Here is a 23,288-nt window from a genome sequence, read left to right as displayed (position 1 = left end):
GGTTCTCAAATCACGAATCCATCAAAGGTTCAATCCACTGATGAAGTTAGAGCCCCCATGATGCAATCACCACCAAAAAACTCCACCTCTGAATACACGAGCCTTCCAAGGAACATTTTAGATCCAAACTATAGAACAACGAATGCTAAAAATCCTGGGGAATAGGAAAGTCACAGCGTCTCAAAGTATCAGCCCAGGAATTTACTGGGTCCTTAGAATAAAGAAAAGACTCTTCTAACATGGGGTGCTCTAGTGGATCCCACAGGCTTAAGCAGTCGAAGTCAGAAGCACCAATGATAAGCAGGATTGCAGCCCTGAAGTAACACACTGCAGATACCTCACCTGGGCAGCGCTCGTGCCGAAGTGTTAACCTGACCTCAGACTCCCAATTCTTGAGCTACAGCCAACATACATTTGCCAACTACAGTATCTTAAAACATCTGTAATATTCTCAGGATATTTCATCAGAAGTGCACTGGAAATAGAAATACATTAAAAGCTTCAAAATAGGGTATATGGAGAAGGGATGAATACAGAATAAAGAAAAGAACTATCCCTAAAGTAAGAGAAATTCAAATGCATTTTACAATTTTTGGCAACTTTAATTCAGTAAAAATTTATGGCTATCTTTTCAGGTGGCACATTCTTTGACAGATGCTAGACAAACTAGAATAAGGCAAAGTACTTACAATCTTTATTCTCATAAAAATCTCTAATTATAATAAATCCAATGATAGAGCAATATTTATGTAAATTCTGGTTTAAAAGTGGTGGATCTAAATTAATAAGAAACATCATTTAACTATAGCCATCAGTGTAATAAAACCAAATTAAGATAAAATAAGCATTATATTAATTTTAGAAGTAATTTAAAACAAGCTATCCAGAATCAAACCACCTAGTTTGGATCCTGAGTCCACCACCTTCCAGCTGTGTGAGTTAACATAGTTTTATGTTGTCCTCATTTGTAAATGGGGATGATAATGCTACTTAACAGAGAGGAGACCTGAAGGTTACATGTGTTAAAGAACACAACGATCTTATTAGAATACTCCTGATAACACATAGACTTGCACATGAATTATTCATAGCAGCATTATTCATAATAAAACCTGGAAATGCCCTACATGTTCATCAGTGGGCAAATGGACAGGCAGTATGTGGTTTTCCTATTCAGAATACGAGTCAGTATCAGAAAGGAACAAATTGCTACATCAACTGATGAACCTCCGAAACAGTACTCGGTGAAGCAGCCAATCACGCAAGTTTCATATTAGGTAAACTGTGCAGAGCAGGCAAAATGATGGGAAGTGGATGTGCCACTGCCACAAATAAGGACGAATGGAGGCTGACTGCATGGGCATAAGCAATCTGGTCAGCGCATGATGCTGCTCCAAAGATAACACACGATGGTAGTTACACCAGACAGTAAAGTTACACCGAATTACACATTTGACACAGTTAAATGCTATCTATAAAATATAACTAAGCTTGTTTTGTAAACATAGTGAAGAGTCTGTTTAGTATGTTAGCAATGATGATAAATCAATTTTCTTTATACTATGTAATTTATATTTTCAAATTAAGATATAAAAATAAATTTTCCAAGGACAAATAACTGCACAATAGAATTTGCTAAACACTTGAGAATGAAAACCAATAATTATGTAAAGATTTAGATGTTCTAAAGTCACAAAAAATTTCTACCTAGAATAGAAATAAAGAACACAAAATATTTTCTGAGACTTCAAAATCTAGTTTTTTAATAAAATAGGATTTTACTCATTTATTACTATTATTTTATACCCAGAGTGTACTATTTATTATAGCAGACCTCCAAAATGATACCTCAAACTGCTACTCTAAACCAAACTACAGGAAGATGTACTCATCAAATGTTTCACTTGATAAAATCTTTATTTTTTAAATATAACTTTTAATGTGCATAACAAAACATTCCCTATTTTAAACAATATAATTCTTTTGTAAATTAGTCACAACAATAATTTCATATTATGACTTTTCTTGTTCCATCTGGATTTATCTATGTGGTATTTTTAAAAAATATTTTATTTTTATTAACATGTATTCATTATACATATTAATGGGGTTCAGTGTGGTATTTCAACACATGCATATACCACAGTGATCAGATACAGCCTCCCTTTACCCATCTGCCCTCTTATTTATTAACATAACTTTACTATTACTAGAGGAAGCTTTTATCAAAAACTTCAGCTCAGAGGACAGGGTAGTTCTTCAAAAATATTGGTAGCATCTTTCTCTTTTTAAAGTTCATTTTATCTGAATGCAAAAGAAGAAAGAAAAGGGAAAAGAGAAATACTATTTCATTCCTTAAAGCATACTAAACTTTTAGGTGTGTGCGATATTAAAGGGTATTAAATAAATGAACTCCAAATTAACTACAAAGCATCTAATGTTTTTATAGAAATGTAATTAATTTAGAAAAAACATTTACTTTGTATTTAGCACTATTCTGATTAAATATATCTTGATTTGACAAGGTTTTATGACTCACTGGGGAAATGTTTTGCAGACTAATTTACACAGATGAAATTAACTTCCACATTTTTCGCCATATTGGAAACTTTCAAATGAATGAGTACAACTCAAAAGCTAGTTTTAAAAAATCAAGATAATGGAGAGCCGAGGATTTAGCTCAGTGGTTTCGCCGCCTGCCTCACAAGAGCAAGGTCTCAAGTTCGATGCCTGGTACCAAAAAAAAAAAAAAAAAATCAAGATAATGGAAAAGTTTATTGGTATTCAGTAAGAAGATATACTTTATCACAAGAATCATTTCCTGGAAATTCCAAGTCAGGAATTTCAAGGTACCTTTATCCTTAGAAGAAAAACGTCTAAACAGCAAGATATCTTCACTATCAAAGCTATTCAATCCAGAAAGAATAAATTTATCACATTTTCTGGGAGAAATAATAATAAGATCTAAAACTGAAACAAAAGATTTCTACTGCTTTGACTCAATAAATGATTTGTCTCAAGAAAGAAAGCTTTCCACAAAAGGACAGAGGCCAGCAAAGACTTAAATAGAAGGAAGAAACCTAAAGTGAAAGTTTAAAAAATTGTTAGTCCGTGTCTGCATGCAATGCCAACCTCCTTGCGTGGAGCCCGCCCGTGTACACGCTGCGTCTTAATTCCTTTTCCACCCCTCTCCCTCCCCGCCCTGCATCTCTTGATCCCTCAAATGGGAAGGGGATCACAAGTAAAACTTTTAAAGGCTCTCAAAAACTTACCTACTTCATTATAGAGCTTCAGATACTCGACAGTAAATAAAAAAAGAGGGTCCGACTAGACCTAGGCGTAGAGGCTGCGTCTGGGAAACAAGCGTGCGCTGTCGTGGAAGGCACCGGTCCTAACTTCTACATCCGGTCCCGAGAGGTGGTGCTGCGATTCCCGCGCGCAGGCTGATGTCAGGGTTAGGCCGGCCTATTGAAAGCCTGCTCAAGCTCTCCAGAGAAGTCTGCGCTGCGCGCAGGGCTTGGGGACTGTTTCGCACAGGTGTCCAGGATCTTGTAGTTAACAGGTCACATCCACTTCCCAGCCACTTTAAGGGCTCTAATCTCCTATCTCGGTGTGGCTGAATGTCAGCCCTGAGCTGGTCGCTTATTGAGGTTTTGTTTTGTTTTTGCGGTACCAGGGATCAACTCAGGACCTTCCGCTTTCGAGGCAGGCGTGGTGCCACTGAGCTAAATCCCCAGCCCGCTTATTTAGGTTTGTAAAATAGGTGAACTCCTATAACTTACCTCTTCCCCCCCAAAAATCTTTCCTACAGGAAGTATGTGTATGGAATGGGAGGTGACATGCATACCATTTATCCTGTTGTTTAGAGATGTCTAACGTGTAGAGCAAAGCAAGATGTGGAAGAATCCATACACATTGACTCAGTCGAACACCACAGGGACAGAAGACTAACCAGCTGCTGCCCTAATTTGTATTCCATTGTTTCCTTGGCCCAAGTTCACACTGCAGAGCCAGTCTCTCCCCCACTCCTCACTTCTACTTTGGAGAATAAATTTTGCCACTGCTTTTTGCACGTTTCATTCAACTCTTCATTCGAGATGAGAAGAACCTGGAATCCAACTCTGGAAGGAGAGGTGAGCAGCCCAGAACTCGGTAAGGTTTGGTTGGCAGCCACTTTTAGAAGCAGGCTACAACACCATACAAAAAGAGCTTTGGTTTCCTCCTTTGGAAACCTTCCTTGAGGCTGTTTGGAGCCTAATTAAGTACAGCCATTCTTCATTTAAAGGCAGAGTTGCATTCTTGTGACTAAGTTGTTAAATGAACCTGTGGCTAAATGAGGAATTGTTCATAGTACATACATTACAACACTCAGAACAAAGAAATGGTCAAAGGAAACGCCAATTTGATGACTTTGCTTTTATTTGCATAACATGTAGTGCTATAATGTATAACAGAACACAAAGCTACAGCACTGTACCATGCAGTGCAATCAGCAAAAATTACAATACTCTAGAAACAAGGTATACTGGACAAAAAAGACATTGAGCCTCTATAAATAAGATGTAGAGAGCTGTACCAAAAAAAAGATGGGTTGTAAGTCCAAGTGGTAGGTCTTAAGTCCAAACAGTTGTTAAACAGGTTGGTCGTTACACAAGGGACATCAGTAGTGAACACAGTCCCACCACACACACAGACACACACAGCGGACCTCCTCTGGAGCCCACAGAGGCTGCCCTAGTATTACGGACTGCTAAGTTAGATATTATGAAGCAGTCAAAGAGGGACTGGGGCCTCAAGGAAGTTAGCACACAAAAAATAAAGGCATCAGGATTGTGGCTGGAGGCAAATCTTAAGAGAGCCAGGCCTGTGAGATAAACGGCAACTCAAGGTTATACTGTAATAGCACCGTGGGGCCCTGTGGGCCCAGACAGGCATCAGACACATAGATGGGTGACCAGAGTGCCTGGACCCATGCTCCCCTCCTTTTGATCTTTCCAGGCACGCTTGCTCCATGACTCATTTCCCTGCTGGACCAATATTAGCTAAGCGATTATACTTGTAATGCTGCAGGGTGACTGTAGTCTGACCCACACTGTACCCACGCTGTGACTTTGCCGTATAAATTACCCCTGACAAAGGCTGTGGTGCCACCTACTCAGGCCCCCTCCTGGAAATCCAGGAGCTATTCTTCTCCTTATTTCCAATAAAACTCTCCCAATTTCCTCCTCTGGTTCACAACTTCATTCCTCAACCTTGTGAGGCCGCAAAAACTCTGCACATTTGACATCTAACAGGTCGGGAGCTGTACTCTCCCCCTATCACCAACACCCACCAGGATCTGGGCACTGTGCTTACGGGTTCTCACAGAACATGGCAAGAGCCTCGGCAGTGGCGAGGCCCCCTTGGCCTACTCCGGCTGCAGACACCTGCTACCTGCCCACACTTTCTGCTCACAGGTTCCTGCAGTGGCAGTGGAAGTGGCCACAGGCTCCACTCTGGTACTGTCCTGCAGGCACTCCACACAGAGCTGAGATCACAGAGGTCCCGCGACTGGAGGCTAGAGAGAGGCCCTGGGTGGAGAAATCCCTTTTTAATTCTCAGAGGTTCACTAACTCATTGAATACTGACCCAACACCAGTGGGATAATATCAGTTTTACTGATAAAAGAGAGCTAACCCTTATGGATCTTCAATGAGCACTAGTGTTATAGGAGAGCATTACCTGTTTTGGTACTGTGTTATCATCACGGCGTGTCCCAGGCAGGAAAACACTGGCACAAGGAGGAAGATGGCAGAGTCAGGATTCAAACCTGGCCAGCTCACCATCAGAGCCCAAGTGCTCCACTTTTCTGTCTTATTTTTCTCTTGTGTCTCTCTGTCCATCTGTTCCTCCCATATATACATCTGTTCAGTGTATCCTTATTAAGTATGCCATCCCAATACATTATCTTATACAGTAGATGGTATTAGAGATAGCAAATATCTGTCATGTTTATGCAGTCTAAGTTTAATTTTTGTTTCCGTTCAACACAGGCTAATTGTTATGGTTTATTTCTAGCTGTCCCGGAAAGCCTCCTGTGGTCACAGGTGGGGCTTTTTCAGAGGTGGCTGGATCTAAAGTGTGTGATGCTGGGGTTGATTCACAGTGCAGTGCTAGGCCTGAGGGCACCAGGATTAGGTGTGTGAGCGCTGCCTGCCCTAAGTAGTCTGGATAAGATAAAAGGAGCAGAAAGACCTGTCTAGGCCCCTTGCTGCTTTTGCTGTCTTTATCGGTCATGAGCTGTTTCTCCTCTGCAATGCCCCTCTGCCCTCCCACCCTGCCTTGGAGCCAGGCAACTATGGACTGAAACCTACACACTGTCTCAGCAACGAGAAACTTAACTAAGATACTGATAAAAGATTCTGTTTCGGGAACAATATCATCATTAATCTTAAGATAAAGTTTCTGGTTATTGAGACTATAAGTAAACTAATAACCATAACTTAAATGGGAAAATAAGTGGAGGAGTTTGAGATAGTTCCCAATGCCTAATCATGGTTCCAAAAAGCTTACACTTAGCTAACAGCAGCAAATATGAGACTGCATCAATGATTTCTAAAAACAGTTCAATTATTTTAAAATAAAAATGATTTGATAGTTTTTCCTATAACTTGTACTCTTTAGTGATTTGTTTTATAATAGGTAAACCCTAAATCTACAGAATAAAAATAACATATTGTTCAAATTTTATTCTTGATTCATATATTGACTTGTATCGTCACACGGGTTGTTACATATTTTAATATCATTTTGGGTCAGTGTAATCTCATAAATCCATGGGCTCTCGAATTGGCTACAGCACAACAAAGACACAAACATCACAAAGGCCACAGGAGCTCTTACTAAAACACAGAATGAAAAGAGCCCCTCTCGGCTGGCAAGTTCAAGTCACAGTGTGGATGAGATCAGGAGGCAGAAATCATGGAAGCAGAGAAAAAACAAGGAGGAGACAAAGTGGCAGTGATTGGAAATTATTAAGTATGGTGCACTGGTATAATAATATATTGTACAATTTGTATATTTCATGTAATTGAAATAGATATCATCATGGAAATTGTATTGCTGAATGGAACAAAAGCAGATTACCACATCCTACATAAAGCAGAAACCTATTTAATTAAAAATAAATATGCAAAGAAAAATGTCTGTGAAAGTATAAAATGTTTCGTGTGTTCTCCTTGTGAAAATATGAGTAATTATTCTTTTTGTTTACATGAAACTTCTCACCTCCCTATGTGAACATGTATTACTTACACAACAAAAGCAACAATGAAGAGTTTAGCTGGACATCAGAGTTACACAGAAACACAGGTGCTCAGAGCCTTGGAGTGGGGGCCGCTGCCTGGCCTCTGGGGCACGCGCCCAACTCTGCTCACACCTGCTATGTCGCTGCAGAAAAGTTACCCAGCCTCACTGGGGTCCAGATGCCTTACCTACAAACTATGAACAGCAGCGAAATTGTCCTGGGGTTAGTGTGAAGAGTAAAAAAATTTGTACTACTAGAAAAGAGAGTTTTATCCTTTTGTTTGTTTCATCTCTGTAAGAATCTTTCTTTGTCTATGACTTGTATTCCGAGGAACATTTTGGCCACTCTCTTAAGATCACGATACACAGTATATTGATCATTGTTATTCTCTATTTGGTAATGAAATTTTTTATAGAAGAAGAGTTTTTATATTTTCTTTATTAATATCTACTTGTGTTACATTAAAATAAAAACCCTTTAAAAAGAATATATAAAAAGAATTAATGTAAACAAGTTTTCCAACACAATCAATAAGCTATAGCTATTGTTATTTATAAAACTATAATTCACTTTTTATCAATGTAAAAATAAAGGGAAAGGAAAGATGATGAGAAATGGAAAAAATGGAAATAAAGTCTTTGAAAATAGGGAAGGGTGGAGAGGGTGAAGGGAGGGCTAGGAATGGGGAAAAAAATAAGAACCAAGATGCATTATGTAAAGGTACAATTCCCCATGGGAAATGTAATTGTGTTGTATACCTAAAATGTACCAATAAAAGAATTTAACAAAAAATTAAATAAATAAATAAAAATAAAAATATAGATTTTTAGAGTTCCAAAATAAATTAATCCATCACTTTTAAAACCTATTCACCATGAGATTAATAGTGTACCCCACTAGTAAAGTACGTGCTTAGCTTACACAGGGCCCTGGGTTCAATATTTCCCAGTATACACACGCACACACACACACAGAGTATTCCTTAAGAAATTATAAGCTAGGCTTGGTGGCACATGCCTGTGATCACAGCACATAAGAGGCTGAGGGAAGAGGGTCGCTGTGGGTTTGGGGACAGCCTGGGCTACACAGTGAGTTCAAGGCCAGCCTGGGCTACTAGTGAGACCCTGTCTCAAAATAAACAACAAAAAACAAAACAATCATTATGAAATTATAAAAAAGTTCAAGAGTATAAATAATTTCCTTACAGACAGCTGATGTTTAATTCAATTTAAACTTAAATAAGCATTTTCAAAATTAGCAATGGCCAAAATCCAATGATTTTTTTTTTTTTTTGTACCGGGGATCAAACTCGGGTCCTTGCACTTGTGGGGCAGGTGGCAGAACCACTGAGCTAAATCCCTGGCCCTCCAATGATATGTTTTTAATTTAACTACTAAAATAAGCAACAATGACTAAAAGATTATTTAAACTATAAAAAGTAAAATGTCTTCTTTATAACAATCAAGATATTGACTGTCTTACTAATCCTTAAAATCCATTTAAATTATTTTATTTTTGGTTGATAGTATTACTCAACATCTCTGAGACTTAACTATGACCAAATTATCTACAAAAATCTTTATATGTATATTTCAAGCAAAATGAGAGATATGCCAAGGCATTAACTTACCTCTTAGCTTCTCAAGGTAATTTTTGACTCACACATCAGAAATTTCAATGTGATTTATTTTCTCAAAGGCAGGAAGTGTCAAAAAAGAGCGTTCTATATCAAAATTGCTTAGATGAGAGATTTTTCAGATTTAAAAAATGGAAATACATAGAACCTCAATTTCATTTCACCAAAAACTGGTAATGGCTCAGTACTTATTCATCACGAAGCAGGAAGATCTACACTAGTGCAATGCTCAACTTTATAGTTACTATATATTTTTAACACAACTCATGGTTTAGCCCTGTTGCCTAATATGAGTGTATTCAGCTAGTCGTTTCTCTGTTTGCTTCTCAAAACTCAAATCTCAATTAATATCTACCCACGCACGGAGCAGAAAGGCCATGTCCTTCTGACATTATCTTCTAAACAATTTAGTTAACGTTTCATTGTTATGAAAAAGTTCAGGAAATACATACAGTGCATGCATAGATCAGTCTGTACCACATAAAAAGTGTAGAAAAGGAAATGTGGAAAAGCAAACTGAGAAAACAGCATAAGGAAATTAGTTTCTTATTCTGTTCTTCACAATAAATTTTTAAATAAGAAACTAATGGCATTCATATATTTCTCAGTTCTATGATTTATTTATAACTATACTCCTCATTGTTGAACTTTTAAACTGTGACTAGTAGAGCTAGAGTCACTTTAAGAAAGAAGCCAGGCATCCAGCACACACCTGCAATCCCAGCACTCTGGAAGGCTGAGACGAGAGGATCCAGAATTAGGAGCCCAGCCTGAGCAACTTATTGAGACTCCATCTCAAAAATAAAAAAGGGTAGGATTATAAGTCAATGCTAAGGCACTGAGTTCATTCCCTAGAACCACAAAAGCGACATACAAACAATGGAGGGGGAGGTGCAAGTATGAGGAATTCACATCATGAACAATTAGGATTTCATGTTGTAATCATCCAATTAACTAGGTTTTCCTCTCTCTCCTTTTTTCTTCTCTTTTAAGAAGGCCATATACTAATTTAGAAACTTCTAATGGTAAAGATCTGCCTACTGATTCGAGAGTAAGAAATATATGGAATGTTTTGGGGGATAAGTGTAGTTGCGTCAACTTGATTGGTTTGGAAGCCACCCAGGAGATTAAAGTATACTTCAGAGCGTGTCTGGGTGAATCACGCAGGAATATCTTTGGTTACTATATCTGGTCTCTGGCTCTTTCCTCTCTAGTGCTAGTCCCCTGCTGTTTCCTAGCCTCCATAAACTAAGCATCTTTGCTCCACTATGCCCTTCCACCTGCTGACCAATTAATGAATCCCCTGAAACCATGAATTAAAGTAAACCTCTCATCTTTTAGGTTGTGTCCCAGCAACAGGAAAGCAAATACAGGAAACTGGTATCAAGACTGCTGTCATCACTGAGACTGTACCTGACCATATGGTTTAGAAGCCTTTAGAAATGGTTTACAGGAGGAGTTCAGAAAGGTTTAGAGATGATGGCTGGAAAAGTTTTAGAATGCTGTAAGCAGAGCCTGATGGGTGGTTCTAGTGGGAGCTGAGCAGACCAGAATGCTGATAAAAATATCGACAGTAAAGGTCGGACTCAAAAGATTTCAATTGGGAACAAGGACTCCACTGGCAGTTGGACTAGAGGCCATGCGTGCTATACTCTGGCAGAAAGTTTGTTTACATTTTGTCCATGTCCTGAGACTTTGCAGAAGATTAATACTAAGGATAGTAAACTGATTAATCTGATGGAGAAAATTTCAAGATAACCCAACATTTAGGTTGTGAGATGGGTACTGCTAGCTGCTTTTAGCCAGATTTATAGTGTGATTCAGGGTCAAGCAGAGCAGAAAAGTTTGAAAAAACTTACACTTTGGCCCATGTGTAAACTTGGGACCAAGGAAGGTGTGCATGCTGAAAACATTACCTGCACTAAAAAGGAACCAAGTATGCTGTGCAGAAACAAGAAGAAAGATCCCTTGAGGATATCTCAGAAATCAGCAAGAACCTACCCATAACAGGTTCAAAGGTGCAAAAGTATAAACTTTTCATTTCTGAAGAGAGTCGCTAGACCCCTGCTCAAGAAGGACCTCCTAGAGGATTGGTTTTCCAGGATTCACTTCACCATGCTCACTCATCCAGGCATTCATATGCTGCTGACACCATGGTCCAAGGGGCTCTGCCTACTGTTCCCACTCACAGCGACTTAGGCATCATCCACATGAGGCTAGATTTAATGGATGCAGTGTACAAGAGTTGTGTGGTCAGGGAAGTTTCCACCCAGATTTCAAAGAAGGCCTGGGAGTCAGGGAAGGGTCCCTGAGGCAGCAGCGCACAAAGTCAAAAGTGCAGTGGTGGCCCTGGGAGGATGAAGATGCTGGTGATGTAGAAAATGTCTGCCAGGGAAAGCTGCTGGTGGTAAGCAGAACCAATCCAAGGAAGTAGCCATGTGGGCTGCAACCAACAAGGTCATAGGAGTGGGGCTGCCCAAATGCTGCGGAACTCACATTTCACTGCCATGTGCTCTGGATGCTGGATATGGGGCTACAGAATTACTTTACTCCAGTTCTTTCCTATCTCTCTACTCTTCTCTTCTGGAATAGAAATGATTTCCTTGTGCCACTGGACCTTAGGATGATGTGATTTGTTTTTGATTTTTGCATAGGTTCACAGCTAAGAGTTTGCCTTAAGTCTCTGAGGAGACTTTGAGTTGGACTTCTTAGCAACATCTGGACTGTTGATACTTTTGGAAAGGATTATTGCACTTTCAGTTGTATGCAAGATAGCTATACCATGTATGTTAGGTTTAATTATGGTTTAATTATGTTAGTGCATTAGGAGATTAAGTAGGATTTAAAGGATGTGTTTGAGGTCAAGTTGACAAGGGGTAGAATATTGGGGGTTAAGCTTAATTAGGTCAACTTGATTAGCTTGGGAGCTGGCCCAGGAGATTAAAGCATACTTCCTGATGTGTCTAGGCATACAGAGGCCTGAAACAGAACAAAAGAACCTCCATGAACTAAGCATCTTTGCTCCACCATGCCCTTCCATCATGATTTTCCTGCCTTGGAGCCAGAAACCCATGGACTGACTCCCCTGCCACTGTGAGGCAAATAAACTATTTCCCCCTTTAAATTATGGGTATCAGGCATTGTGACCCAGGACAACTTACTGATAGGGGAATAAATCTGATAAAATGCTCAGGACAACCTAAGTGAAAAAGATGGCAGTAAAAAGAAGAGACACAAAAGTGGGAAGAACTATTAGAAAATGTTCTGGCTATTTTTCTTAAGTCTATGGTAGCAGCTGGTATGTTACTGAACTCCATCTAGGCTGATGCCGTTTTGCTATGGTGATACCATACAAAAACGCTTGAGTTAGATACAAATGATGGCGACATGGTCCAGTTTTTATAACCTAGTATTGTCAGCTGGGTCCAATAACATCCTTCTCTGGAAAAAGGAACAATAGCAATAGTAATGCCATCCAGGCATTACTCTCTGGCAAGCAAGCACTGTCATTCCCTGCTAGTTGCCCCTGAGCCCTCTAGTGGCAAAGCGCATGGCAATCCACAGTAAAATGGGAAAATGGTCTTTTCTGGCTTATGTTATTCTCTTGAAGACAGTATGTGTGGTAGTCTATAGTAGAAAAAGAAGAAAGGCTTTCTCTCCTTTATGATATTCTCTTTTAGCAGAAGATCCAAAACAACAGTATGTAGGCATTACAAACTTTATTCAAACAGCCTTTTCAGTACTTGCTATAGATCCTTTGCTTTCCAAAGCACTCAGACATAAAGCTGAAGCAAGAAAATAATCCAAGGAGTAGATACCACCTTTATCACCACTGATCCCACTGACATCAAAACAATAGTATGTTACTGGAATAAACACTGACACACAGACCAATGGAACACAACAGAGAAGCCAGAAGTTAATGGATGCACTTACAGCCAACTGATATTCCACAAAGGTACCAAAAATATACACTGGATAAAGTACAGCCTTTTCCATAAGTGGCCCTGGGTCTGCATATGCAGAAGAATAAAACTAGACACCAGAATCTCACCATATATAAAAGTCACCTCAGATGAATCAAAGACCTCAATGTAAGACCTGAAACTATGAAACTACTGAAAAAAGACATAGGGGAAACACTTTAAGACATTAGTATAGGAAAAAGTCTTTTGGATGAGACCAAAAAGCATACATAACAAAAGCAAAAGTAGATAAGTGGAACTAAATCAAACTAAGAAGGTTCTGTACAGCAAAAGCAACAATAAACAGAGTGAAGAGACAATCTTCTGGAAAAAAAATCTGCAAACTACTCATCCAAGAAGGAACTAATATTCAAAATATATAAGGAACTCAACTTAATAGCAAAAATATGTGATTTTAAGAGGAGCAAATGATCTATGTAGATATTTCTCAAAGAAATGTCCAAAAAGTATATGAAAAAATTCTTAATATGCTAATTGAGGAAATGGAAATGAAGATCACATGACATTTCACCCCAGTTAGAATGTCTCCTATGTATTAAAAAAACAAAAAATAACAAGTACTGGCAAGAATGTGAAGAAAGGGAAACTCTTACAAACTGATAGTGGGAATGTAAATTAGTGCAGTCATTATGGAAAACAGTATGGAGAGTCCTCAAAAAATTGCAAATAGAATTACTGAAGGGGAAGCGAAATACATGTGATTATTATGTATCACGCACATATAGGAATTAAAACAGAATGCACACAAGAACCCAGTGGGTTTTGTTCCAGCTCTGCCCAATTGGTTCAATGAATGTAATCCATCATATCAATGAGCTAAAAGAGAAAGCCCACACGTGGCTGTCAGTAGATGGCTCTGCCACATGGTACTTAAACCGCCTTCCTGGGCTGATGGAGGTTTTATTACTGAGCCAAGTCCATCGTGCCTGGCTGCTAAACTCTCAGGAATCTGCTCCTACAAAAGGTCTTCTCTCAGACTCCCCTAGAAAAGCCAGGCACAGACAGGCCTCTCCAATCCTCAAGAACAAAGATGGTTCTTGCTGGGCCAGGGATTAGCTCAATGGTGCCACCGCCTGCCTCAAAAGCGCAAGGTCCTCAGTTCAATCCCCAGTACCAAAAAAAAGAATAGATCAAAGATGGTTCTTGCTTCAACGACTGCTCAGCTGCCTTACAATAAAGTTTAGCTGGTGTTTCTTATTTTGCCAAACACACCTAAACCCCCCAGAACAGAACCAGCTATAACTCAAGCTGAGATCCCCACATATTTCCACTGGTCACTCTCTGCAGTCCTACAGAGCTCTCCACCCTCTCTCAAGCCCTCCCTCTGGAAGAACACAAGAGTTAATTCCCAGCACTTTTTACTCTACGTGCTTGTTCCATGACCTGAGTAATCATATGTATTCCTAGTATTTAATATATATTTGACTTGATTGTTTAAATTTTTTTTAAATCCTTTCTTGAAAGGCTGAAGTTATTTTATCTGGGTATTCTGAAACTTCGGATGAGCAGTACTCTCAGACTGAATGTCTGTAATGTTAGTTTATCCCAATAAACAGTATAACTGAGCCTCAAATAAACACAGGCTTCATGATCCTCTCCATTTCTGGAATTATTGCCCCATCAGTAATTCCCACCAACACAAACTCTAACAAGATTAGACCACGATGAAAACCTGAACAGACTTAGTAAGGAGACTGGGGAAGGAGTAAACAAAAATCTCTTAACAGTTAAAAGCCATGGAAATGATTACTTTACCACTGAATTCTACCAAACATTTAAAGAAGATTTACCATTAGTTATTCTCAAGTATTTCCAAAAAGAAGAGAAGGAAATATCCCCCAACTCACTCTATAAGGCCAGCATTACTTTGATACTAAAGTCAAACAAAGGCACTACAAGGAAAGAAAACTGCAGCCCATATCCTGTATGAACAATGATGCTGAAATCCTTGGCAAAGTAGTAGCAAACTGAATGCAGCAGCTGATTAAAAGTATTACATTTCATCTGGAATTCATGAATGCTTCAACATATAAAATCTGATCAATATAATAAACCATATTAACACAATGAAGGGGAAAACCACACAATCATCTTGATTGATGCAGAAAAGGCATTTAACAAAATTCAACACCATTTCATCATTTAAAAACACACTCAAAAGAACTAAGAATTGTAGAAAGCTACCTTAACATATAAAAATAAGCTATGGAAAATCTATAGCAAACATTATACTCAATGATGAAAGATTATAAAAGTTTATATCAGGAAAAAGGTCAGGTTGTCTGTACTGCTACCTCTATTCAACAGAGTATTAGCTAGAGCAATTAGGCAAGAAAAAAAGAAAAGAAAAAGAAAAAGAAGGATTGAAATTCTGATATAAGCTACACTATGAATAAACCTTGAAGACATCTTGTGAGTGAAATAAGCCAGAAACAAAGGCACAGACAGAGTGTCTTTCCACTTACATAAATAATTCTACAGTAGTGGGAGTAACCTCATCACATAAAAAGACTTCCAAACACTAACAGTTTCGTAAGAAATCCTCAAGATCAATTTCTCTTTAAATTGGCCATATTTTAAAAGCATATGCACAATAAAGAATTCTTCAGAAATGTTTATAAATAAGAGCCTGAAAAAAGAAAAGGTTTATCAAAAATCTAAATTAACTATGTAATATATTTAACTCTCACTATTCTGTTACTAAATATATTTTATATAAATGAATTTGGGAAAGTGCAGATAGAAATTGTAAAATTTAATAGAACAATTTATACAAATCAGTTAAAATGCACTCAAAGAAAATATAAATAATTTATTTCACTTAAGTATTAAATTATTTTTAATAAAAATTTTAAAATATGTTTTAGTTCTTAATTTCAAGGATAAAGAAATTCCTTATAACATTAAAAAATTAACAGCCATGTTTCACTGACCTTAATTTTAAGACAACATCAAAATCAACTGCCTGAAGTTTCTGACGTAGCCATAAGGGAAAAACAATGACGTGTGTGTGGCATGTATAATGTGTGGGTGTGCGTGTGTGGTATGTGGTGTGTGTGGGTATGTGGTGTGTGTGTGGTATGTGGTGTGTGTGTGTGTGTGTGTGTGTAGTGTGGAGGGGTGTGGCATCTGGGTGTGTGACACATGTGTATGTGTGGGTGTGTGGCCAATATACCCTAAGACATAAACGATGCTGGAAATTATTTTTAATAGTGTCTTACATTTACTTGCCCTCAAAACATCATCATAATTTTAATAACACGGCTTTCTATAAAACATAAATATAACTTAGTCATCTGTACGGTGAGCTGAGAATGAAAGCCATAAATAATACAAAGATGATCTAATAATTTCACACTAGATTTGATCTTTACATAAAATCATCTTAGAGAGATTTTTCCTACCAAATATAAAAATGGAAAGTCTTAATTAGTGTAAGTGAAATTCCAAATGTTGGTCTAGCTCATCCAACTCAGTTGAGATAGCCACAAATCATATTTGATTCTCACTATTTTTAAATGAGGCAGGTTAATCAGAAAATGCTTTTAATTTTACGGAAAACATAGTAAAATAATTGTGAACAAAGGGAATTTGACATTATTTTAATACTTATCTTCTCTATAGAAAACCTTAAACTTACCCCTTTTTGTAGATTAATATGGCCATCTAGAGGAGAAAACATGATCAACAAACATACCATCACATTTTTTGCTTTTTCCTAGACTATCTGTATTTCAGGCTTATAACATAATAGGAGACTCAATTAAAGGGGATCATCTTGTATGAAATAGACTTAGGGAGGACAATGAAATAGCAAAAGACAAATAACATAAATTTTGTGGTGGAACTAACCAATAGTTTTTAATAAACTGCCATGTGACTTTACGTTAAAATTACTTATCTAAGATCACTTTTCATTTTTAAAAGTTTTTATTAGTACCTGTTTGCAGTATGTAATGATTACATTCATGATGGGGAGCTGGTACATGCACGTAACACATCTTCATTCTTTCTATGTCCCCTTGCTCTCTCCCTGTTGTGTTGTTTGTTTGTTTTTTTGGTACCAGGGATTGCACTTGGGTCCTTGAGCTTGCGCAGCAGGAGGCGAAACCACTGGGCTAAATCCCCAGCCTGTTTCTTATTATCTTTTATTTTGCTCTTTAATTTATTTATACTTTGAGTTTCTCACATAGGAGAAACCATGCGATATTTAAGCTTGTGTTCCTGATATAGTTCACTTAATATTATGGTCTCAAGGTGCATCCACTTTTCTACACATGAAAGTTTACCCTTCCTTAGGGCACCGTAGCGCTCCATTAGGTATAAATAACACCAATGAAAGTGATCATCTGTTGATGGACATACAGCCCATCCCGAGATTTAGCTATTGTGAATCCTGCCGGTAGACACAGGAGTGTGCATGTATCACTGTGCCATGAGGTCTATAACTCTTTAGGGAAGATACTTAGAAGGGGAATAGCTGGGTCAAATGGGATTCCTACTTTTAGTCTGGGGACTCTCCATACCGATTTACACAGTGGCTGCACTGATTCACACTCCCAGCAACAGTGAAGAAGGGCTCCTCTTCCCCTGGAAGCCTTGCCAGCATTTTCATTCCTGTAACACGAGGACAATCATGCTTCCCACAGTGAACTGCAGGGAGATGAACTGCAACAGCACGCACAGAAGGTTCCACAGGTGCCAGCTCTTCCCCCCAGTCAGTTCTCTTGCACCCGCTCCTCGTCCCAGTTCAGCCCTCCCTGACCCAGAGACTCTAGCGGGCTTGTTTCTAACAGTGTCCACCCCAAGCTTTTCCACCAGAGTTTGTTAGGGCATCGAAAGTGGGCTACAGCTCCCTCGTTAGCACTAATGAAGCAGTGCTACGTCACGTAAAAGATGTAATTTTAAAATGTTTTCCTCCACCCTGTGATTCTCTCTAGTTACTACCTCAGCCCACACGAGTCAAATCTAACCTTTTACACCTGTGTGATGCCCTGTGCAGAAATAGGGCCGCAGCAGGAAGGAGCCTCCCACTCTATTCAGGCCTCCCTGGGCTTTGGCAAATAAGCCAGGTCCTGCCCAGAGCACTGCAGCAGGAGTCCTCTCGGGTGCCCCACCAAGCAGTGAGCAGTGCTTCTGCAAGGACAGCTCTGCGGCTCTGCGACCCCTGGGACACCTGGGGTAGAGGGGGAAAGGGGAAGCATTGGGCTACAAACCCCTCCACTTATTTCTGGCCCCTCTCCATCCTGAGTCCCGGTGAGAGCACTTTAACAAAGACGATAATCCAGCACTTCAAACTCAGCCCAGCCAAAGCTAAATCCTCTTTCCCACAGGCTTACCTCTCTGGTGCTCTTTTACCTGAGCATCCTAATTCTTCACCCACTGCACACATTCAGTCATTCTTCAAGATAGAGCAAATCCACCCCACAGCTACCTATAACTCTGTCACTAAATTCATCATTGAACATTTTACTACCTGATACTTTTTGCCTCCTGCAGCTCCAATCTACTCTCGGTGTTTTATCAAATCATGCAGGAAAAAAATGTGTGGGACGTGCAGGAGGGTCCTAAACTTCCGGGTAAAATGAAGTGAGGTGACTCTCAGAGAGGTGCACCAGTTCCAAAGGTGAGGACAGGACAGAAAAGCCCCAAAGGCGGTGCCTCTCTCCCACCAATCTTCCCGTAGACCACGGAGCCCATGCTAGGCTAAAAGGACTGGAAGGGAAAGCAATGAAGACAGCAGGGAGGATCAGAGTGTGAGGGTGAAGGGGCGCCAGGAAAAGCCTCGACTGTCGGAGGAAAGGGAAGTGCTAGGGCCACAGGTGCCAGATGCCCATGCCAGCTGCAAGCTTGCCCATGACAACCTGACACCATCCCTTCGCTGTCTTCGCTGCCCTCATGCTCAGCAGCTTCCCACAGTCACTTCCCTATCAGGAGGCAGACCAGACCCTCGCTAAAAATGGTGCCACATCTGTCATCTGCTTTTCCTGCGGCCCATCCCAGGCTGCTATTACCCACGTTTCATGCACAATGAAACAGCAAAACCCAACAAACCGCAGCCCGAGGAAGGAAATATGTTAAGACAGTGCTGGAATGTCAGCAAGGGTCAAATTCCGCATCTATGCTCTTGCTGCTCTACTATTCATGTGGTTAGAGGTGCAGGGAAATCAGGCGCGGCTCCACTGCTCTGCACTATTTACTTATCTCTGAAAGCACACGTCTTGTTTTCCTTGTACTAAAAAGGCACTTTTGAGCAGGGCATCCATGTCATGTAGTTTTTATTTCTTCTTTCGCAGCTCATGATTCTTCTAGATGCTAATTTGATTAACGCATTACTATACTGTGTACTAACAGAAGTAAAAATGAGGCGTACCAATCTGTAGTCAGCATCGAGTCACCCCCCCCTCCGCAAAATTATTTGCCCCCTTTGACAACTTGTGTCCTGAGGCAAGACTTTAAACATAAATCACAGCTACAAAATCAATAATTTGTGCTTGTATAAATGAGGAATGATATTTAGGATGTATTGGCTTTTTCTTCACATCTGGGTATAAAGATAAAACCGCTATGAAGGTCATATTCTACAAAGCAAGTGAGCAACGTGTTTAACGTACAAATAAATACGCTCCAGCCGTGGAAACCCTTATTCATATTTCGGAGAGAGCTAAGTACCCGTAATAGAGGTCTGGTCATCACACAGGCTGTGTGCTCAAGTCCGTGTCAACACAATTAGAGACAAGATAGTAATCCTTGAAATTACTGAAATCCGAGAACAGTTCCCTAAATTGTTTGGAGCACACTGTGATACCGCACCAGTTTTCCATCAGGCCGTCCCAGACTGTCTCTCCCGCAGGGACAGTCAGGCCTCCGACTCCGCGGAAGCCGCTTGAACTGCGAGGGCTCCAGGCCACCTGCCCGGGCTGCGGCCCGAGGGGCAGCAGCGCGTGAGCTCCAGCAAGCGCGGCCGGAAGAGGGCTCTTACCTCCGTCCACCGACGCCTCGCTGCTGTACCCGTCCTGCTCCGCACACAGCGGGCTGTACTTCTGCCTGGTTTCCCAAGCGTAGCTCTGCGGCCTGGAGCCCCCCGGGGCGAGGCCAGAATTGCGCCTTCTGGACAAGGCCTCGTGATATTTACCCAGCGCTTCATCTTCGCTCTCTGAGGAGGAGCCGGGCCCACCTCCGGCCACGTAGTTGTCTGTTTGGGACGACAGGGAGAGGAAATGACCGTTGCACAGCGCTGAAGTACGGTGCTAGAGTTACACACACACAAGCTACGCACTTACGTAGGTCAGCACACAGGGAGGAGCCAATTGAGATGAAATAATCCTCGAAATCACCGAAATCCTTAAAAGCCCCTTAAGTTGACTTCAAAGCCTAGTATAGTATGTATTTGACACATACATACGCACACAGAAGCTGAATTTTCTAGAGAAATAGAATCTTTTCATGCAAGGAGTACAAGCTTGAGATTTTGTTTTAATACAAAAAAATCAATGTATATACATTAATTATTTAAAAAATCCTATGTCACAGGATTTTTTAAAATCTTGTTACATATAAGGAAATTACAGTGCTTACCACTTTATACAATTTTTTAAAGTTGTAAGTACTGCCAGTACCTGATTCAAATAATTCATGTTACAAGATACATTTTTTAATTTTCACTTTGGCTAGTATTTTCAAAACTGGGAATGCTCAGTTCGAACAGTGAAACAGAAAACTGGGCTGACATAACCGCTGGTGGAACTATATATGTACAACTTCTGTGAAGAACAAGATCGCAAAACATACACAACTTTGAAATCAGTAAAATCTTGGATCCATTTCTAGTATTCAGCCTCAGGAAATAATTGGCAGGTGAACAAAGAAATATGTTTGAGACAATTTACCCCATTATATATAGAAAAAAACCAAAATACATAACAAATATGTGCATCACTAGGCCCCAGTTAAATAAATTCTAATCTATGCAATGACTGAGAGTCCCTAGAATGACGCCCTCACAAGCACAGAACGAATAGTTACAACATCGTGTTGCACGAAGAGAGAACTTAGGAAACAGAAGGTGTAACTGAGCTCCAGTTGAAGTATACCACACACGAAGACGTGCAGTGTGTGTGTGCACACGCAAAACGCCAGGAAGGGTGCGTGCCAGACTGCTAACACGCAGTACCTGTCAAAGGTGAGATTGGTGGGAAAATTTTACTTAAAAATAAGTAAATTTCCAACAAATTTTCAAAACGTATAAAATGTAGAGCTTTGCCCTCAGAAATTCCCTGGGCAGCGCTGAGAAGGAGGCAGAGGTGGTCTGGACCCAAGGCTGCCACGCCCAGTTCCGAGTTCCCTGCGTGCGAGGTGCGAGTGCTTTGTCAGACACTAGGGCCCGCGGGCTTGGGCAGCGAGGCGCCTGCTGGCCCCTTCCGGAGGGCGCGGCTGTGGGGTGACACTGCACCAAGGACACCAGTTACGCGGCAAGCGTGCACTCGGCAGCCAGGAGGAGTGGGAGGACGGTCTGCCAGCAGCCCCAGTGCTCTGGGAGGCTGAGGCAGGAGGACCACAAGTCTAAGCCCAGCCTGGACAGCTTAGAGACTTAAAGGGACCCTGCTTTAAAATAAATTTTTAAAAAATGAATGTGACTGTTGTGTATGCCAAATAAGTACTAATAAAATATTTTTAATTTAAAAAGTTTAAAAAGGGCTGAGGATACAGGTCAGGGTGAAGGCTCTGAACTCAATCCCCAGTACAAAAAAAAAAGAGAGAGAGAGAAAGAAGCAATAGGTAAGGAAACTTTCTCTTTTTTCTCTACCTCATAGCTTTACACTAGAACCTAGAATACACAGACTAAACGCAGGGCTAAGCTGTGGGTCAGAACATCCTCAGGATGCCCTTCGGGATGGAGCATGTCTCAGTGTGGCACTGACATATTTTCAAGCGCCCAGGAGGTGGCTTCTTTCAGTACCAGTGTGCTGTTTAACCAATCAATTGCCGGTGTCTAGCCTGTTATTTTCTGAATAAAATAATATGCACACTATTTTTACTCTTACATACTCTACTTTTATTCTTATTTGTTTACTTTTCCTATTTCCAGTAATAAGGCTACCAGAACTAAACCTGGGCTACTAAAAACCACTCAATCTGACATTCAAAAACTGCCATAAGAATAGATTCTAAAATGGATGTGTTTTTGCAGAATTGCCATTCTTTTTTTTTTTTTTTTTTTTTTTGGTACTATGGATTGAACCCGGGACCTTGCACTTTCGAGGCAGGCACCTGAACCACTGAGCTAAATCCCCGGCCCTACCATTCCTTTTTAATTAGCCATTCATCCTAACAGCCTCTCCTGTGCCACTTAAAAACTATTTATATGATCAGATCAATAAGTAGCAAAGCCTATTATATGAGTCTGTAGTAGAACTGGAAAAAGTTTACCTGGTTTCTATAGGTACTCAGTTATTTATTTATTTATTTAGAGGCAGGGTCTCACTTTGTAGTTCAGGCTGGCCCTAAACTCACTATGTATCCCAGGCTGGCCTTGAACTCATGGTGATCCTCCTGCCTCAGCCTCCCGAGAGTGCTAGGATTAGAGGCATGTGCTACCACGCCCGGCTTCGGATTTTTTTATTTTATAAGAACCTGAAATTACAGAAAAATTCCACATATATATTTTATAAATAGAAGCCAGTGTACCTTTAGCCTTGCAATCATATCAGACATAAATAAAAATGACTAAGGATCATCCGAAGTAATTCCTAGCAGTATGAACTACAATAATGTATGCAAAATTATAATACTGTGGTTGAATACTATAAATGCTTATTCAGAATCTTAATTCTATATTTTAAAACTCATGAATAATAATACGCTATTCATGTATAATCATTTTGAACCACAAGAGTCACATAAAAGTTTTAATGTGTGGTTAAATGAATAAAGATATATCCTGAAGCACGTTATTAAATAAGATTTACTGCTCTCAAGGAAAAATACAAAACATTTCCTATAGATTTGTATTACGGCAGATTTGAAGACAATGTTACATAAAGGATTTAGAAGTTAGTTATAAAGATGCAAAATTTTAAATGCAAGTATATAGCATACCAAACAAACTCAGCTAAAGTATGCACACAACCTAAGAAAACCATGGAGTTTCTGGTTGTAAAATAAATACTCGTTAAGAAAAATCATGGATGCTAAAAAATTAGCCAAACAATGCAAAGAGCCGGAGCAAAACTGAGTGATACCTAAATAATGGTCCTGAAACTACTTGGAAAAAAGGCTGAATGGCTTTTAAATAGCTCCCAATATGATGATTCAAGAAAGTCTTAAATTAGATATAGAGATAAGGATAGGAAAGTTGAGAAAATTGGACTTTGTTTTCTTA

The 23,288-nt window shown here is 39.8% G+C and overlaps 1 protein-coding gene across 17 annotated transcripts in view; it reads right to left on the bottom strand.

Moving 5' to 3' along the window:
• Syt14 (synaptotagmin 14) overlaps positions 1-23,288 on the bottom strand; it is a 243,251-nt gene that overhangs the window by 138,011 nt on the left and 81,952 nt on the right. For 15 of the 17 annotated variants that reach the window (XR_015444434.1, XR_002388526.2, XM_004862011.3 and 12 more), the window contains one exon: positions 19,890-20,102. The exons of 1 other annotated variant lie outside the window; for it this stretch is intronic. Coding sequence is in view for 14 of the 16 variants with exons in the window: in XM_004862011.3 (XP_004862068.1) it covers positions 19,890-20,102 (213 nt within the window). In the remaining 2 variants the exon portion in view is untranslated. Of the gene's footprint in view, positions 1-8,560; positions 17,525-19,889; positions 20,103-23,288 lie in introns of those variants that run through there. One more of the 17 variants, XM_087194212.1, reaches the window with a different exon arrangement.

Source organism: Heterocephalus glaber, unplaced genomic scaffold (genome assembly GCF_053883595.1).
Source record: "Heterocephalus glaber isolate CG9 unplaced genomic scaffold, H.glaber_assembly_v1.0 deba00001600, whole genome shotgun sequence".
NCBI lineage: Eukaryota > Metazoa > Chordata > Mammalia > Rodentia > Bathyergidae > Heterocephalus > Heterocephalus glaber.
Note: the sequence above shows the minus strand (reverse complement) of the source record. Positions and strands in the feature narration are given on the sequence as shown.